This window comes from Dioscorea cayenensis, chromosome 5 (assembly GCF_009730915.1).
Source record: "Dioscorea cayenensis subsp. rotundata cultivar TDr96_F1 chromosome 5, TDr96_F1_v2_PseudoChromosome.rev07_lg8_w22 25.fasta, whole genome shotgun sequence".
Classification (NCBI taxonomy): domain Eukaryota; kingdom Viridiplantae; phylum Streptophyta; class Magnoliopsida; order Dioscoreales; family Dioscoreaceae; genus Dioscorea; species Dioscorea cayenensis.
In genome coordinates this window covers 9,363,187-9,382,829 of record NC_052475.1, presented here as the reverse complement: position 1 = coordinate 9,382,829, position 19,643 = coordinate 9,363,187, and the positions used below count along the sequence as shown (strand labels likewise).

Below are 19,643 nucleotides of genomic sequence, written 5' to 3'. Positions count from 1 at the left end.
ACATGCTTCAAGGGCATTTTAGTAATATTAGCATAAAACCTTATCTTCTATTACCTTTAATCCAAATATAAGAAGGTTTGATAACCTCCATTTACTTTAACTTAGCCCCAAACAAGGTATAACTTAAAAACTTCTTTTCCTTTACTTTACCATACTCTGTCTTTCTTTATGAACCCCTCCTTTACCTCATCCAAGCAAAGCCTAAGGTAGTCTTAATAGATGTGAGGCGATTGTCGTGTGTTTGTGATGAACTCTCCACAAGTGCACGGATCGTTACAAGTAATAAAGGGAATACCCACAGGGAGTAGGGTTATCGAACCTTAGGGACTGGACTTCTAGTACTAGTTGATCCTCTAATATCTAGTCAACTGAGAGGGTGGTGAAGGTAATAACTACTACAAGAATAAAAACAAAGGATGGAAGAACTAAGTAGACCATGGTTGAGTGTCAATAGCAGAAGGACAATGCCCCAGGATGATCCCTAAGTGCCTAAGATAGTGACTTGAGTCTAATGCCTGCCTGGGTACATTCTAAGATCCTTGTGGGTGCTTAAGAGCAATGTTGCATCTACGGCTATCAAATAAGCTAAATTTTGTAAGTATAACTATGGCCTTCATGCACACCAAATTTTGCAATTACTCTAGGTAATTGTAACTACGGTAATCTACACATGCCAAGTTTTACACAAGCATCTACGCAAATCAAGCACACCAAGTTATGCAAGCAATGAATAAACACAGGAAAATAATATAACTCCATAGGCATCAAAACTCAAGTAGTCAAAGTATCAAAAACAACATAGTTCACAATCTTGGGGCACCGTGGAATGGTTAGCCCCTCATGAATTCATACAAATAAGAGAGAATAACAAGTATAAGGAAGAGAGACATCTAGACTTTCCCCTCTTTACGAAATCTCCTCAAATGTACTTCAAAAGTTCCATGGAATGGGTAACTCCACTCCTTCAGTGTCTCTAACTCACCCTAGGCCTCCTTAGCTCGAGTGGTGGCGGCTGATCATCGTTTCTTCAAAGGTTCCTCCGCTCGAGAAGAAAAACTCCTGAACAAAAGATATTGAGAAACCCTAAGTCTGGGCAGTAAAAGGGACTTTTCGGGCTCAGCACAGCCTAAGCACGATCATACTTAGACCGTGCTCTTTATGAAGCTTCAAAGTGAAAAGGGTAAGTGTCATCCTGAGGAAATCACGGGGAGAGTACGATCATGCTCTACCCGTGCTTAGCTTAAGCATGCCCATGAAAGGAGTATGCGGACCATGCTTCACCTGAAAGTATAGGACCATCTTTTCCCGAAGTAACCAGGGAAATCCCAAATAGAGGGAACCATGGTGAGATGGCACGCCCTTGCTCTGCCCGTGCTCACATTGGACACTTAGAAAAATTGTCTTCATTGGTTGGTGTTGCCCCTGATTTCACTCCATGTGTGTTATGAGCCCTAAAAACCTGCAACATAGGCAACATACCCAGAATAGCATCATTTATAGACAAAATGCTCTAAAAGGCAAGCGAAGGAGTGCATTGGAGAAATGTCAAATATGATATAAAATGCACTCATCAGTTTGGAATTTCTATTTAGAAGATTGCATGAATTTCATCACCAATTCTTCCAAACTTGGCCTCTTCTCTTGAAATCCTAAAGGTTGATTCAGCTTTTGTTGCCCTTGACCACTCAAAGTAAGGTTTGGGTTATTCCTTCACCCGAGGTTATAGGTATTCCGATAAGGGTTCCCTTATGGCTGGTTTTCACCACTCACAAAATTGACTTGCTCAAAGTTGCCCCGTGGATGCACCAACAATAGGACAATCATTGGTGGGATATCCCCTGATACAAGTCTCACAAAACATCAAGGAAGCCACTCTTGGTGACATCATACCATTAATCTTCTTACTCAAGGACTCCACTTGAGCTGCCAAAGCCGTCACCCCATCTACCTCAAATATCCCAGCTGTATTCACTATCTTTCCTCTAAAAGTCCATTGGTAACTATTTATTCCCATGCCATCAAAGGGTTGCCTAGCTTCCTCCGGTGCCTTGTTTCCAATGACCCCTCCTGCTATTGCATTAATAGTTTGACGGACACTTGGGGTCAGACCTTGGTAAAATGTTTTCACCTCCATCCAACCCAGTAGACCATGTTGTGGGTAATGCCTCAAAAGGTCCTTATAACGCTCCCATGCCTCATAAAGGGTTTCGTCCTCTTGTTGAGTAAAAGAGGCTATGTCATGTTGAGGCTTGGTGGGGTACCCCGGTAGGAAATATCGAGTCAAGAATAGCTTTACAAGTTGGGCCCAATTCATCACAGAATCCATAGGAAATGTTTGCAACCATTATTTAGTGCTAGATTTCAATGAGAATTGCTCATCAATTTTAAAGAGGCTCTCCCACCAGCTGTCCCACAGCAGCTCATGAACATCATGAGAGTGTCCCACAGACTCTAATATAGCCCAATCTATCATTCAGGTTCCCCCGAACTTTAGAAGGGAAAACTTAGTGTACCGCTCCTGGTGAGCCAGCATGCTAAATAGCTGCGGCAACAACGGTTGTTGTAGTGGTGGCACGATGTCGGATGACTCTCCTCTCAGACTCTTAGACCTGTGGGCAATCTTATTTATGTTCACTATTTCCTGTACAAAAGAATCAAGTCAGAATTCACAAGAAAAGTAAGAAACAATAAATGATATGGCTTGGTACATGGCTGTGTATCTCTACTAAGGCCCGTGTATCTCATATTTTCACTAGCAAAGTGCCCAAATAGAGATTTGCACAGGCATGTGCATTGCTCTGTATCTTAATCTGGCGCCATATACCTTCTTTGTGCAATGAAAGGGTCTCTAACTTAAGAACTACATGAGCAAGAACATGCCCGTGTATCTCTAGTCGAGGCCGTGTAAATGTTGTCTTCCTTTCTAAGATTGGGGATTACAATGGCAAGAACATGCCCATGTAACATCCCAGGTGGCCATGTTCTCTAAAACCCTAAGTTCAATCTACACATTCTCATGGTAAAAACTATAGATCTAAGTTCCAAACTAATCTATGTGTCATATGCAACATTTCTACTGATAGAATGGAACGAAAAACCCAAGAGAAAGCAATAATAAATTCAAAGAAACTCACTAATGGGAAATAGTGAGCTAGGCTATGAGAGAAGAAAACCGAGAAGATCCTGTGATGGACAACTTCCCAAGGATGTGCAAAGTGGTCTACTAAAGATGAGGAATGAGAGTTGAAAGAAATGGCTACCTCTTAATTATTTATTTTCTTTTACCACATATGTCTCAGCCATAACCTTCCAAGCCTTTAGAAACTCTTCATTTTCTTATTCATATATGTGCTTTTGAAATCTTTGCCAAAAGAATCTAAGTTTTTATATAACGGTTCAGGTGCTTAAGTGCATTATTCCCCAAATGAAAAACACAAAGCCGATGGTAGGATTCTGGCATGACTAGAGAAATTGCTTTTCTCATTATGACATCTTGATCTGTCAAAATTGTCTGACTTTTTCTCAGACATGGCTCTAAGAAATGTCGTAAACAACCATTCAAATGAAGCTATTATATATTTCATCATACATTTAAGCAGCACCAAAAATCACCATTCTTCTATATGATTATTCATCCCAATAAAAATAGCCAAAGGTCTATAATTTTTATTTGTTTGATAGGTTGTATCAAACGATACTCCATCTCCCAAAAGGTTGAAATCTGTAATCATCTTTACATCATCCCAAAATATATTTATAATTAAATCATCAACATATAACTGCATTGAATAGAAAAATGAAGGGTCTTCAACTTTTTTTTCTCTCAAAATAATCCAATAAGTTGCCCGCTTCTCCTTGCACCAAAGATCTTTTCCTTTTAGTGAATCCCAAATTGTCTTGACCACCTTATTCTTGAGAAATAATTTCAAATGCAAGTTTTGGAGGTAAACCAGAATCATCCGCTAAATCCAACACATGTGAATGAGTTTCCGTTATTTTCCTTTGAGAGGGTAACATATGAGTGCATGGTTTAGGACCAAGGGAGGATTATGTTTCTTTTCAAAATCAGTAACTTGATATTTACCATATTCTTTGTGTCTAATGACAATATGAGCTAGGAAATCTGTTCTAGTCTCTTTGTGATGAGTTTTCACCAAAGTATCTTATTTTTTCACCACACGATGACCGTCTTTAAAACATGTACTTTCTTGAAGTTACATAACCATATTTTCTATTTTTATTAGCGTACTCCTTTGGAATACTAAATCTAATTTCTTTGACATAATCATTATAATATTGATAGGCCTCACTTTCAGAATCAAATTCCATCCCAATTTGGATTGGTTTGAAAGTATTTGTGGTAAATGATCAATTTGCAATAGATCACAAAAAGTTTCAGAACTAAACAATTCATTACACGCGATATCAATAAACAATATCTGTTGGATAAAAAATCAATGAATAAATAAAGAGTGAAAATCACATAGTTAAGGAAGTATATAATTAAATTGCAGTAAAAATAGGATAAACAAGAAAATGGATAACAAATAGAGTAATCTAGTTTAAAAAAAATAAAAAAGAATATAACTAAATATTGCAAAAGACAAAGGTCTTGTTTGGATTGGTTTTTAAAAAGAACTAATTTTTTATGTATGGTAAAAAAAATTCTAAAAAAAGTACTCCTCAAAAGTAAGTTAAGTGTTTTTCCTGTATTTTGTGTTTGGATATGTTAATGTAAAAATCCTTTTATATTTGTAAAGTTGTTTAGATGTGGATTTGTAGAAAGACTTTTTCACTAGCAAATTATTAAAATGGGTATTCATTGAATTATAATAATAATCCAATTATTGTGCATTTATCGCACTAGAGCACGTGAAGGAGCTGATAGGAGAGGAGACCTTTAGATCTTGAAGACAGAGAAGACTAAATGAGGATACAAAAATTTTAGAGAGAAATCTTAAAAACCTAGGTCATTTCTTTATTTCGTAAGGCCAATTAAGTAATTGTGTAACCCAAAACTGCTTCTGAAACTGTTTTTTTTTTAGAAGCATCACATGACCAGCTTTTGAAAAAAAATAGTGTTTCTGCTTCTGCACAAAAGTTAATCCAAACAAGGACAAAGTTTGTTAATAGCACCAAAATGTGTTTTTGCAAAGACAAAAAAGATAAAATTTGTTTCTAAAAAATAAAAGGCTAATATGTTGGTGTTGGATTTTGGCGTGGAAATTTGAGGTGGGGTTTCTAAAACATAAAAGAAATAGAGTTGAAAATAAAAGAAAAAGGTTAAAACAACACAAAAATATAAAAGAGTGAGAAGAAAAAGTTTGTTTTAGAAAACAGTGGATTAGATTTTGGCACAGGAATTTGGCTCTCATTTTTCTAACGAAGTTAAAATAAACCAAAAAGTGAAATAATAGTGTGAAAGGGGATTTAGCGAAGTTTAATCATGACTATTGAAAACCTACATGAGACATGTCAAGCATGCATTGGAAAGCAATGTACGGGGATACAACTCGACTGAAGCCTGACCCTCAATCAACATAGTTACTTAAAACTTTAAAAGTCATGTTTTTTTATTCTTCAATATTTTTTAAATTTTATATAATTAAAATATAAATTATTTTTAGTAAAATTATTCATACCTGTTCAACAGGATTGAATCTCTCAATCCTTGACCCCAGACTTTTTTTTTTTTTTAAGTTAAAGCCTTCTCAGATTTTGAAAACCTTAATAACAACCATAAATATCTGACATTTATTTCTTTGAGGACAATTGTCGAAAAAATAATTTTATAACCACTATAATTTCTCGATTTTTTTATTGATTATTATAATAATATGGATTAGAAAATTTCAGAAATCTCACATTCTCAACTTGAGAGATAAATGTTAAGATATTTTTTTAATTATTTATCGAAATACACATTTCGGTAAGTACTTACATAAATGCCTATTTTTTATTTTTTTTATAATTTTTTTTAAAAGTTAAAAGTCCCACTAATTTTTTAATAGTTAAATTTTATTTTTTTTTAAAACACCAAAGGCCTCATTAGTTTTTTAATATTAAAATTTTATTTTTTTTTTTAAAATTGCAAGTCCGTTAGTTTTTTAAATTAGAAAAGTGTTTTACATTCAAGCCCTTATAATTTCCATTAATTTTTCTTATAACTTATTTATTGAGTGTTGTTGGGATTAATTATTGGTGGCATGTGGCACCTACCCTATTCATGAGAGCCATTGGATGAAATTGATCTTAGCCATCAATTTGTTAGGTGAAGGCCTATATAAACCTTCCAAGTAGGGTATGATTGCAGTGAATTTCAAACACTTCGTTTCCCTTGTCACCATGTTCTTGCAGCGTGTGCATACATTCATCTACATTAGTAGGCATATATAGATAATGTCTATAGGCTTGAGACAATTTTTAATGTATACCATAAAGAGTTTCAGTCAATGTCAAATGAGAGATACTGGAACCCCTATAATGGTCCATTCCTATGTCCTGATCATACAATGCGAAGACCACTTTCAGGACGTCTAAAATCCACCAGAATTCGTAATGAGATGGACATAAGGGAAGGCGATCAGCCAAAGCGTTATGGTTTATGTCGCAATGAAGGTCAGAATCATCAAAATTGTTCAAATGCCGCTGGTCCAAGTCATATGCCATAATGTAACCTAAATATTGTACTTGATGAATTATTTTATAATATAAGTACTTGTTGTTGTTCATTCAAAATATCAAGTGAGTTTGGTTCAGTTATGGGAGTAATTTTTACATGTTAAATTTTTTTAATATTTAATATTTTGTTATTATGAAAAAATATTAAAATTATTTATTTAGATTATTAACATTTGGTTACAATTAGTGAAAGTAGAAATATCATAGGAGAAGTGGGGAAAAAATAAGTTATAAGAAAAATTAATAGAAATTATAAGGATTTGAATGTAAAACCGTTTTTTTATTTATAAAACTACCTGACCCGCAACTTTAAAAAAATAAAATTTTAATATTAAATAACTAATCGGGCTTGGTTTTTTTAAAAAATAAAAGTTATATATTAAAAAAACTGTTAAAAAAATAAAAATAGGCATTTCCATAAATAGTTACGGAAATGCGTATTTCAGTTATAATTAAAAAAATTATTTTAATAAAAAGCCTCTTTTTCCCTAATAATAATAATAATAATAATAATAATAATAATAATAATAATAATAATAATTGAAAATTGCCAAAAACTACCCCCTACTTTACAATATTGCCAAAAACACCCCCTTAATTTGGCAATCCCTAAAAACACCCTCCTTTTAAAGTCAATGATTTTCAAACCCCCAAAAGTTGTAACCGGCGATAACAGAGTTACTTTTGAATTTTATGGATAAAATTGCCCCTCGCGTAAGAAGTTGTGGCAGTGCAATCATGTGTCGAGTTTAAGTGGGAGTGGGGGGTTATTGTTTTGGGTAATCCCTAGAGACAACCATTAATGGCGCTAGTTATACTTTTTTTCTCTCTTGGCCTCTTCAGCTTTTCCATTTCCAATATTGTCTCTGCCTAGGCATCCTTGTCTCAAAGAAGACTTCGCGTTCTGCCATTATTCGGAGAAGAATTCCAGCTCAAGTATTCGGCATTTCATCAGCTCACAGTCTAAGGTATTGAGCCGAGGTGGACGCCGTTGAAGAAGTTGTGTTTATGGGTGTTTTTTAAAATAATTCTGTTAGAAAAAGAGATTTTTCGGTGTTGTTTTGTGGTTCTATTTTTATTGGATGGTATTGAAGTTTGTAGGAGATTCATCAGCTAGGGTTTTGTTTTGGTTTTCATTTTCGTCTGTGTACACGATCGAAAGAGATTTTTCGATTGTTATTCTGTGTAATGTTTACAATGTAGGTTTTCCCTTTACGTTGATATGGTTGCATTTTTAAAATGAGTTTTCCGTTTAAGTAACGGGATTGTATTTAAACATTTTGATGTATTTGTTTAACAATTGTTGTTTCTGTCTAAAATGTGAGTTTTCTGTTTAAATATTTATGTCTCCATTTAAGAATTTAGTTTGCTGTTTAAAAAAGTTTACTTTACGCTTAAATTTGTCTGAATACTGTTTAATATATGGTTATTGTCGCAGGTTTGTGATTATGACGGTCAACCTAGTTAATAGGAGATACTACTTGACACCGATAGTGGAGATCTGTTGAGTTGAAAGTTCACATGAATGGACGACACTGGGAGATAATCTGAAGGACACCGTTTGCAGCATTCACCAAGATTGAAGCTATGTTCCAAGAGAGGGCCCTCTTTGATTTTTTTATTGCAGAGATATGATGGCTGCACTAACAAATTCAGGATCGGGGCAAGCTTGGTAAGTTTTAGGCCCGAAGATGTGGCTCTCATTCCTGGGCTGCATTGCGATGGAGATGCAGTTGTATTTCAGAAGAAGAAGAAAACACTCTCCCTGTTTTAAGATAGATATTTTTTTTATAAAACCTATGAGAGACACAGAGACTCCATCAAGAGAACACTTGAGCAGCTTGTTAAGCAAAGGAGAAAAGAAGAAAATTTTGTCAAACTTCTGATGGTGTACCTCATGGGTATAATCCCCTTCCCAAACATGTCCTGTTCGGTTCCAAATTGGATTGTGGACTATGTCGATGACCTACCTGGTATGGGATGATATGCATAGGCGCAAGAGACACACAAATGGCTGATGGAGGATATCCCATAAGCGACCGCTAGAGTATAAGCGAGATGCACCGGGAAGATGACAAACACGGGGTACATCAAAGGTTGCTCGGTCGCACTGAATATATGGTTTTACGAGCTGACCGGCACCGAAAAGAAGGTGCGATTTGGCAAGACCCTAAGGATGATGTGCTACGGTGAAAACAATTACATGAAGCAAGCGACCATAGAAGCCATATTGTCATCGCTCGAAGAAAAAGAGGTAATAAATCATGAGTCTCTGTTTAAATATTAAACATTTTTGTTTAAAAATTCAATTTAGTGTATAACATTCAAACTTAGTGTTTAAATTCTTTATTTTCTGTTTAAATATTTTAGATACCATGTAAAAACCTATGTAAACTGTTTAAATTTTTGGGTTAGATGTTTAAAAATATTTTTTATTGTTTAAAAACTAGTTATTAGTGTTTTAAACGCAATTTTCACTGACATTATGTTGTTTAACTATGTTAGTTTCCTAAGATGGTCGCGGTAAATGCAGATGAAGAAATCTTCTTTCGGGCCATCTACCGTGGGAATGCTATTGCTCCTGAACCACTAGCTCGAAGACAATATGAGAGGCCATCTTCTTTGAGGCACCCTCGACACCGTTCACCAGCACGGGTTCCTAGGCACCGGAGTAGCCCCGTCTTACCCCACCCGATCAAAACACCCCCTCCCCCGACAGTGACATCTCCTTCGACAAAAGCAGCCTCCCCAATCGCAATAGTCCCCCGACACTAACAACCCTCCTTAGTGATGATATCACCACACAGCTGTTGTAGGCGTGCCACGTACTAATGACGAAGTTCCCTCGGCTTGTTGCTCGGGTGGAGGCATTTGTGGGATGGGCATAATTGAATACGCCGTCCCTACAAACAAATGAAGCACCCGTCATGGACGCCACCGAAAAAAGCCTGGATGTAGTCGAGGTAGCCTCGGTGATTGCCGAGAACGTGAGTGCGATGGCGTCGGATTTTGATGACGATGACGTCATTGGGATGACCATTCGGAAAGGGGAACGTTTGAAGAGACTTGCAAAAAGAAAAAAAATAATAATGTCTCTTCCTCCGCCGGCCAATGATAAAGCAGTAGCAGCACCACCGGCGGTTGATCAGTTGGCTACAACAGCAACGTTTGAGGAAATTGTTCAGGAAGAAGCTACAGTTGTAGTCGATATGATGGCCAAAGAGATCCCCATCTCGGTGGAACCGGTGGACGACGGTGCAGTTGTAGTAGATGATGTTGTCATCCCCGCGGTTGAGATGATCGTTGACAGCATTGTCAACGAATTCGTTACTTCAGTCGAACCGGCTATCGATGCTTCGGTCAAAATCATCCCTCATCAAAAGGAGAAACTCTCCCATAACTGTTAACAACAACACCTTGCAATGAAACGAAAGATGCTACTGACGAGGGTGAAGGAAACTTCAGCGAAAAAACAGCGACAGGTACTGCAGCTACGGTTGACAGTATGATCCTCGCCAACAACAATTCAAGGAAGTGCGGACGGACTTTCGACCAAAGAAGAAGAAATACCCCAGATAGGGTTGCCTCGACGTGTTCGAGGAGGAGTTATTAAAGATCTTCCTCAATTGCTGGATGGATTCGTAAGTGCCAATATCATTTAACTGGTTACCATTTAAATTTTGTATTTACCGTTTAAATTTTTGAGTTACCCTTTAAATATTTGCTTTAACATTTAAATTAATGAGTTACCATTTAAATATTTTCTTTACTGTTTAAAAATAAGAGTTACCATTTAACTTTATTAGTCTCCGTTTAACTTTATCGTTTATGGATTAATTATAGTACAATCGTATGGAAGAATGACTGTGTCAGCACCACACGAGTAAGCTTATACATGATGCTAGACGGGAAGGAAATGGTGATAGACGATGTGATGGATGTGTCCGTTTGCATAATCAAGAAATCTCTGACAAGAGTACCATATCCATATGCAAAGCGTGCCTCCATCACGCGACCACTGGTACTATTCATATCCAAGCAGTTAGACGCAAATGAATCGGCTCTCGCTGTGATGGGAGATGTCGTGCGTAACTTGTATGATGTTGACATAGTCATCCTTCCAATCATCATGAATGGCCACTTCCATTGGTCGTTCTTGATAACGTGAAGTAGGAATACATGCACTATACCTCCGCCGAAAGTGAGGAGTACGACAAAAGCATCGGAGAGATGGTAAATGCCTTGATAACTAGAGTTTTATAAATAGTGCTCTTTTAGTGGGGATTCTAAAAGCATCGGAGACTATTCGACTATTGTGTTGATATGGACCTCGGTGAATCGGCGACTCTAGCCTTCCCCCTTGTTCAGGACACTAACACCCCAAGGCTGAAACTAGAAAGTGTCGATTGTGCCGTCTACGTCATGCGGTTTATCGAATAGTTGTTCGACGGTGAAAAGCTACGGCTACCGCAAGAGGATGTCCCTTGCGCTTAAAGTATGTTACCCGCATACTTAAGAAAGGGAGCCCAGCCAGCATCACTGAAAAGGGGGATTCGTTGACTTGGGAGAAAAAAGATTGATACATAATATTGTACAATAGAGTTACCGTGTAAATAACATTGTAAATCATTTACATATCATAGTTTTTGTGTAAATATCTTTGTTTCTGTTTAAATTCTTAGTTTTATGTTTATTTTTCGAAGTTAACGTTTAAATAAAAGTGTCTCCATGTTTAAAAAATCATTGTCTTTGTTTAAATATCTCTGTTATTGTTTAAATATCGTTGTCACTGTGTAAATTATTACAGTTTCTGTATAACTTTTTGTTTATTTACAATACCATTTTTTATTCTCAAAATGTTTAAGTAAAACGTTTAAACGACAATATCTCTGTTTAAATATCAAAAGTTAACACTCAAATAAATTATTTTTTTAAATAATTGTTTATTTACAATGCCTAGTCAGCAACAGTTTCATTGCAAGATCTACGAATGTGACCTGACGCTTGCCAGCGGCTGCAATGTAACTCGTGGACCCCGGATGCTTGTGACTTGATCCTCTTTCGTCTAGGACACCCAGGTTTCCTTCACGTCACAGGCGGTCGCAAATGCAGTTCGTGATTTTTGTCTGTAGGCTTCTTATTGTCAGCTATAGGGAAAATAGCTTCCTTATACGCTAGTTTGTAATTGTTGACTGTGAAGTAGCCGATAATAAATCGATGAACGTTGGTGTCTGTCTGCATTATTGCAGTGCAAGCGTGTTTGCACAGGATACCATAAACTTCTCATTTGCGACATGAGCAAATTCTATTGGCAAGATCTACAGAGTTGCTGCACTGGTCAACCACTTCATAATGATCATCGACACAATGACCAACATGAAGATTTCAGCTTTCTGCAACAAGTGTCTTTACCTTCGAATGTATGTCCGGGCATAAGTAGGTCTCCCATTTATTCGCTTGCTCACGGTGGTTGTATAACATGCGCATCAACTTGAACACTGTACAACATAGAAAACGAAGATGTAAACAAGGTTAAGCAAAGATACTGATATTTAAAAAGAAACAAATATTTTTAAACGGTAAGTGAAAAACTTAAGCGAAGATCAAAATAATTAAATACATATAAAGGTTTTTGAACAATAATGAAATAATTTTAATGGATAAGAACAAATCTTAAGCATTAAATAAAATCAACATTCGAATACCTTATGGAGTTGACCATTTTCATCACCAGCATTCACCTCTAAATAGATAATTCGACTAATGTGACATATCCGATTTATGAATCAACCACTGATATGCTCCGGGTGATGTGGCGTGCAATTTCATTCACTGGTATCATCGAATTTTTTAGCCGTAGATGTCCCACGCAATACGAAAGTATATAGGCCAGCACTCTTTCCTTAATGCCTTCCCAAGTCTGACATTGGCTTTCATAAAATTGGCCTCCAAGTGTCAAAGGCAATATGCATGTGGGGAAGAAAGGAAGACTCTCGCAATGGTGTTGATAAGGCCCTTAGATCTGTCTAACACGAATGTAATTATCTCTTCATAATCTCCTTCATCGTATAAAGCATCACCTAACTTGAAAATGAACCGTGTCCAATTGGCATTAGTCTCACTATCGACAATACAGAAGGCGACATGGAAAAATTTATTATTTTCATCTTTGCCCGTGGCACCCAGTAGATTACCATCAAGAAACATCAGCGCCCTGCAAACCCTTTTCAATCCCACGACACACGCACTGAAAGAAAAGAATGCACGTTTAAAATGCTCACCGTCGTTTTTCACAATCGCAATGCTATCAGGGTTTGCCTCAACCACCTTATCCACGTACCAAAGCAACAGATCGTAGCTGGAGATGTAGCTGCCGTCGAGGATTACCCGGGCATGCTCTTTTCCCAACCAAGCATGTTTGTATGGAATGTGGAGACCATGTTCCCACAACATGTCCTTCTGAATGTCGATAGCCTTGTACAAGAGCCGGTCCTTGAGCTTCTGAATCACTCATGTGCTTACCCATTTTTTGAACGCTTTTGGATGTAACGCAGATCCAATTCCATCACCGCAAGTGTGTGACGGGTACATTGTCTTGATTCTGAATGTATTTTTATTATATTCCTTTGATGCATGAAGGCGCCATTGACAGCCATCGGCAACACATTCCACAGTCGCTCAGTGTTTTTCCATTCTAAAGGAATTTGAAGTCAAAATTCCATTTGATTGTAAAATTTTGAAGCGCATCTCTGAAATGTTCAACGCCTTGAAAACGTTGTCCGATATCCAACGACAACACTTCAGATTGAACTGACGAGGAAGGAAGGCATGCCACACAGTCAAGGTCGCTATGAGGTGGAACGGGAGTACTCGCAGAATCCAAATTCCTGCCAACACTTCAGTTTAAACGGAAAAGGTCAATGTTTTAAACGGAAACATAAAATGTTTAAATGGTAACTAAACATGTTTTAAACGGTAAAGCAAATATTTAAACAGAAACAAAATAATTTAAGCGGACAAAGCAACATGTAAATGGTAACGTAATATATTTAAAAGGTAAATGGGATAATTAAACAATAATTAACTTCTAGGACTACATAAATATAAAAGAGAAGAACTTTACAACGAGAAGAAAATCGTTTTCAGTAGAATACGACAATGGCACATCATTTGTCTCAACAACAAGATCGACTACAACGCATTTGAAGATGGAGTACACGTGACACATGCGCTGGAAGGCAACCTCGTTTTCTACTGGACAAATCGTTTTATGTCCATTGAGTGTGATAAACTTTACCCTGACACGGGAAATATTGAGACCCCATCGCTCACATATCTCAGTTAACACTGATTCCCAAGAAGTCAGCGCCGTGAATATTAGCACTCGTCCCGTCCCCTTTGTATCTAACAATAGCACAAAAACTTTCCATAATAGCCCTGCATTTTTATAAGTTGTTACTACCTTCCCGCAGAATGATCAAACTGAGAGCAACGAAGAAATTTTTACCTTATCGGAAAACCGACAGAACTCAAACGAATAAACCAAATGAGGTGAAGAAGAAGAAGTAAAAGAAGAAGAAGAAGATGTAATGAGCCTTCTAAACTTTGTTTGACAAAAAGCAAGTAGGAAGGCCAAAAAAACATACACAATTTTATGTATAAAGGTTAGATATATATGATATGATTGGGCGGTATTTTTCCCACCATTTGCAAGGGCAAAAATGAAATTTCATAACTTCGATCCATTTCAAGTGATCAATAGGGGGTAAAGGGAATTTAAACTATAACGGAAGAGCCGTCCAGGATAGAGGGGGCACGAGCTCGGTTAACCGAGCCTGTCGGGCCTGAACCGGCGAGTCCGGGTCGGCCAAAGACCGATCCAGAACTGGCCCGGCCAACAGTACTGGACAGGCGGGCCAGGTTGGCCCGGCGAACCCGACGGTTCCGGGCCACCCGGAACCTGACCCGAACCCGGCCCGGGCCACTCCCCCAAATCGACGGGCCGGGCCGAAACCTGCTGGTTCCGGGTCAGCCCGCCGGGTTTTGTTTTAATTTTTTATTTTAAAAAATTAAATTATGAAATATAATTTAAAAATAATTTAAAATAAATAAAACTCAAATAGGATGACCATCACTCCTTTTATAGGCAATTATTAGATTGTTTTTCATAAAATAGTCGATGTGGGACTAAATATCAATAATTTAAGATTTGTGTATTAATTATATATTTTTGTAAAGAAACTATTATTATAAATTATTTATAGGTGGGTTTGCTAAAATAGTGGATTTAAAATTCAAAACAATGCTTGTGTCTCAAGTTCAATCCTTGCCAACCATGTTTTTCCCTTTTTTTATAAATTCAATAATTATTAAAAAATATATTTAAGATAATTTCAAAAAAATTGCATTATTAAAAAATTTTAAAGTTGCTAATTTATTTTATTAAATGTTCATTATTAAATGTTGTTGGCAATATTTTTAAAACCAATATTATTTGACATGGAACTAAATTTTAATTTTTTCTAGGATCATTTTATAGTACATCACATCAATGAAATTATGTTGTTTTATATAATTATATTTTTCATAAATAATTTGATATAAATTATATTTTGTTTAAATAATGGAGATGGTTAATAAATTTAAAAACAATAGATTTTAATATTGAATGATGAATATTTTCTCTATGTTAATAACAATTAAAGTAAATAAAACGATATTGAATACAAAATAATTGGATCAAGAGGAGCATACACATAGATTATAAGAAAAATTGAAAAATAAAAATTGTTAGAGATTTATAGTTTTATTATTTTTCAAAAAAGACTAAAGGGTCTCGTGGTTAACTTGCTGCAAAAATTAAATGGGGTTAATTTATAATTTTTTTTCTCTTTTTATTTAGATCAAAGTTGTCATCTATTTATCTATCCATTATAATTGAGATTGACATTTATTCTTAAATTTAGTTTTGAATTCTAAAATTTGTTATCGTTGTACTCATTATGTTGTTATTAAATAAAAAATTATTAGACGAAAGGTTTTTCAACATAGAACACCAAAATATATTTTATAATTAATCAAAATAAATATAGTGTGAGTTTCATCAAGTACTAGTATTTAAAACATTGAAATTGATATTTATATGAGCTTAAACAGGTTTAATTACCATATTGGTCCCTCTATTATAGTGAAAGTGCCCTTTTAGTCTTGATATTATTTTTTGTCCTTCTGAGATCCTTTTATTTTACCATTTAGTGAAATGTAAGTCCCTCTTAGGGACCTTCTAAGGACAAATGATATGAGAGGGAATGACTTGTATTTCACTAAATGGTAAAATAGAGGGATTCCATAAGAACAAAAAATAATAGGTGGCCTGAAAGGGCACTTTCACTATAATAGAGGGACCAATCTAGTAATTAAACCGCTTAAACAAATGGAAAATGTGGAAATAAAGTCAACATTCTACCTATATATATACTTTTCCCTTTAAAGGCACCCGGACCCGCCCGCCCGGTTCAACAGAAAAAATCGGGAACTGGCCACAAGGCCAGTTCGGTCATACCTCTTTGGCTCGGACATAAAAGACCCGGCATAAACAGGGTAACTCAGCCGATTTAACCGGAAATCAACTGATAAAAAAAGGCCATGGATTCAGGTAGAAGGAAGCGAAAGCAAGGTGAAAGAGACGAAGTGGAGAGAGAGGGGATCACGTGTATGCCTTTCTCGAGTTCCAAGAGAAGCATGAGGGTTTATTTATTTATTTTTAATATTTTAAATAAGAGAAGCATGAGAGTTTATTTATTTATTTTTTAATATTTTAAATAGTTAGGAAATTAGTATAGTTTTAAAACTAAAATTTTAAATATTAAATTTAATTATATTTCAGATATTTACAAAATCAAATAAAATATATAAAATTAAAAATTTAAAGATTACATTTAATTAGTTATGTTTTTAATTATTAAAAATATATTATTATTAAATATATTTTTTAATATTTTAATATTGACTCCGGTTCAACCCTGTTTTGACCCGGTTGAACCCATCGACTCCCGAAACCTGAGCCCAACTAGGTCAATACCCGAGTCCGTGTCTGACTACCTTGTGAACAACACAATAACCAACAATTTTTTAATAAAAAGTTTGAAATTTTAAAAAATGATCAATCCGCCGAGTTGACCGGGTCAACCCGACGGGTTGACTGACCCGTTGGACCCGGCGAGTTAACCTGCCGGGTCACGTGGTTGAAATTCTTTACCCGTAACCGAGCCCGCTACAGTGCAGGCCGCTTAAGCGTTACCTGCCCGGCCCGCCGGTTCAACTGAATCCGGCGGGTTTGGACGGGCCGGTTCCGAGCCGGGCCAAAAGTCGGCCCGTGCCCCCCTCTAGTCCGGGATGTGCAAAGTTGGAGGGAGTTTTTAGAAATTTTTGAATATCATGAGGGCAAACAATAATTTTCTCTAATAATAATAATAATAATAATAATTTCATGCATAGTCTTCTCCTGTCAGGAAAAATAAAAAATTGGCCGAGTCTGAAGACCTCACCAAGCACGCGAGTGTAACATGTTTCAATTCATACCCATCATGAATCGAGTGTTTCATCATCACATTCTTCGATCCCTCGTTGCCTTCTTCCCACACATCCGGTTCCAATCCCACGGTCTACTCTCCAAGGCCTTCTCCCGTATCCCAACAAGGCATCAACCCCACCGCCACCACAACTACAACGACAACGACAACGGCAACGGCGATCCGAAGAATCAGAAGCCGTGGAATGAAGCCTTCGGCAGCCGCTTCCAGCTCCACAAGAGCCGTGGCCAGCACCTCCTCACCAACCCCCGCATCCTTGATTCCATCGTCCGCCGAGCCAACATCTACCCCGATGACACCGTTCTCGAGATCGGCCCCGGCACCGGAAACCTCACCGTCAGACTCCTCCAATACGCCAGCAAAGTCATCGCCGTCGAGATTGATCACAGGATGGTTGACTCTCTTCTCGGCCGTGTCTCTCAACTCGGCCTTGCCGACCGTCTCACGGTATGTCCATCACCTGTTTGTTTTAATTTCTCAACGAAAATCCGATCTCTTTATATATATATATATATACCCCTTATTCTTTTTTCTGATATTTATGCCTACAACCTGGTTGTACGAATTCCTCAATGAAAAGCTCTTTCTTTTCTTAACTTTTTGTTCATTATTATTATTATTATTATTATTATTACAAGATGATCACTTCTCTAGTTACGTATGTCCATCACCCGTTTTTTCTACTTCCTCAATGGAAAATTGTTTTTTTTTGGTATATATATATATATTAAATTTTTTATAATACCATGCTAATTACTCAATAAAAAGGCGATGTTCTCACATAACCACTTGATTTCTTGTAGTGAAAGGACACACCAGTATTCATATATTTATTTAAGTAATAATTTTTGGGGTTTATACTTTAAATACTAAAATAAATAATGTGCCTATTCCCCGTTTGTTTTAACTTCACAATTGAAAAACTAATTTTTCATATCACCCCCTGATTTATTTTTAAATTTACATATAATTTCAGGGAAGTATATGCTTTTTCTTCAGGTGATCAAGGAGAACGCATTGATGACAAAGCTGCCACCTTTCGACCTCTGCGTAGCAAACATTCCATATGGTATCTCTTCTCCTCTCATTGCCAAGCTGTTGTTTGAGACTCGGCCGCCATGTTTTCGCACCGCAACGCTACTGCTGCAGAAGGAGTTTGCTCGCCGTCTTCTTGCAATGCCTGGCGACTCAGACTACAACAGATTGGCTGTGAATGTTGGGTTGGTGGCTAATGTGGAGTTCCTCATGGATGTGAGCAAGAAAGACTTTGTTCCATCCCCCAAAGTGGATTCTACTCTTGTTAAGATTAGGCCTAGAGATGAAGTTCCAGTTGTGGACTTGGATGAATGGCAGGCTTTCATAAGGACTTGTTTTAGTAAAAGGAATAAGACTCTGGGTGCCATTTTTAAGCAAAAGAAGAAGATTGCTGAGTTGTTGGAGAGGTTGGTGAAACCGAATTCTCGAAAACTTAGAGAGGTTGAAGAAGAAGAAAGAAAAAGAAGAAGAAGAAGAAGATGATGATGATGATGATTGTGAAAATGGGGAAGCAGAAGTGGGAGGTGATGGTTTGGAAGTTGGTTTGTTTAAAGAGAGGGTGATTGGGATATTGAAGTCAGGGGGTTTGGAGGAAAAGAGGCCTTCCAAGTTATCTAATGAAGAGCTCTTGCATTTGTTGCAGCTCTTCAACAAAGAAGGTATTGTGTTTCACTAGTTGGTTTGAATCTAAATCATCTTTAGTTAGGTATTTGGTTTGTAGAATTTGGAGCGCATATATTTCTGAATCTAGCTATGATGTTATCTTTTAAGCTATGATGATTGGGAGCTATGACTCTTAAAATTTACTCCTGCTTCTTGTAACCTTTTCTGTGACAAGTAACTAAAATTTTTGTGAATTTACTGATTGAGTTGAGATAAGTTTGATTTGGGTTTTGAAGTGTTGGAAAAGAAAATCAACTTTTTGATTAAAGTAGAAAACCTTAAAATGAATGAAAAAAGTGAAGGTGCATATATAGGAAGATATGTGGCGGTTTGACAATGAAAGAATATGCCTATTAGTTAATTGATAAACATTAAAGACCTGTTAATGTATAACTGGATGTGAGTCTGATTTGGCCAATTGTATAATTGCTCTTTCTTTGCTATATAAATGCGTGTGTGCACGAGTGGCCGCGAGGTGTGAGAGAAAAATATCATAGAGAAAACAATATCTCCCAACAGTTTATTTAATATACAAGCTTGAAACTTTTTCTTGTAGTAAAAAAAACTTCTATTATCGTTGTTTTTCCCACTCAATCAAGAGAGTTTTTCCACGTAAATTTCGTGCATGGATTCTTATGATTTTTCACCCCTATTTCAATTTTAATATATGGT

At 36.6% G+C, this 19,643-nt stretch overlaps 1 protein-coding gene and 1 non-coding gene across 2 annotated transcripts; both read left to right on the top strand.

Annotated features, from left to right (window-relative positions):
* The first annotated feature begins 2,144 nt into the window (after positions 1-2,144).
* Positions 2,145-2,250, top strand: LOC120262662. Its single transcript, XR_005536922.1, has one exon. It is a non-coding gene; the product is annotated as a small nucleolar RNA R71 (small nucleolar RNA).
* Positions 2,251-17,214: 14,964 nt separating this feature from the next.
* Positions 17,215-19,144, top strand: LOC120261896 (ribosomal RNA small subunit methyltransferase, mitochondrial-like). The gene is made up of 3 exons (XM_039269911.1): positions 17,215-17,720; positions 18,273-18,715; positions 18,750-19,144. The coding sequence occupies exons 1-3, from the start codon at positions 17,247-17,249 to the stop codon at positions 18,982-18,984; spliced, it is 1,152 nt and encodes a 383-aa protein (XP_039125845.1). The 5' UTR covers positions 17,215-17,246; the 3' UTR covers positions 18,985-19,144.
* The last annotated feature ends 499 nt before the right edge of the window (positions 19,145-19,643 follow it).

Coding starts and splice junctions, on each gene's coding strand:
- LOC120261896 (XM_039269911.1), top strand. CDS start 17,247: ATGTTTCAATTCATACCCATCATGAATCGAGTGTTTCATCATCACATT. Junction 17,721..18,272: donor GCCTTGCCGACCGTCTCACG/GTATGTCCATCA, acceptor CTTTTTCTTCAG/GTGATCAAGGAGAACGCATT. Junction 18,716..18,749: donor ATTGCTGAGTTGTTGGAGAG/GTTGGTGAAACC, acceptor AAACTTAGAGAG/GTTGAAGAAGAAGAAAGAAA.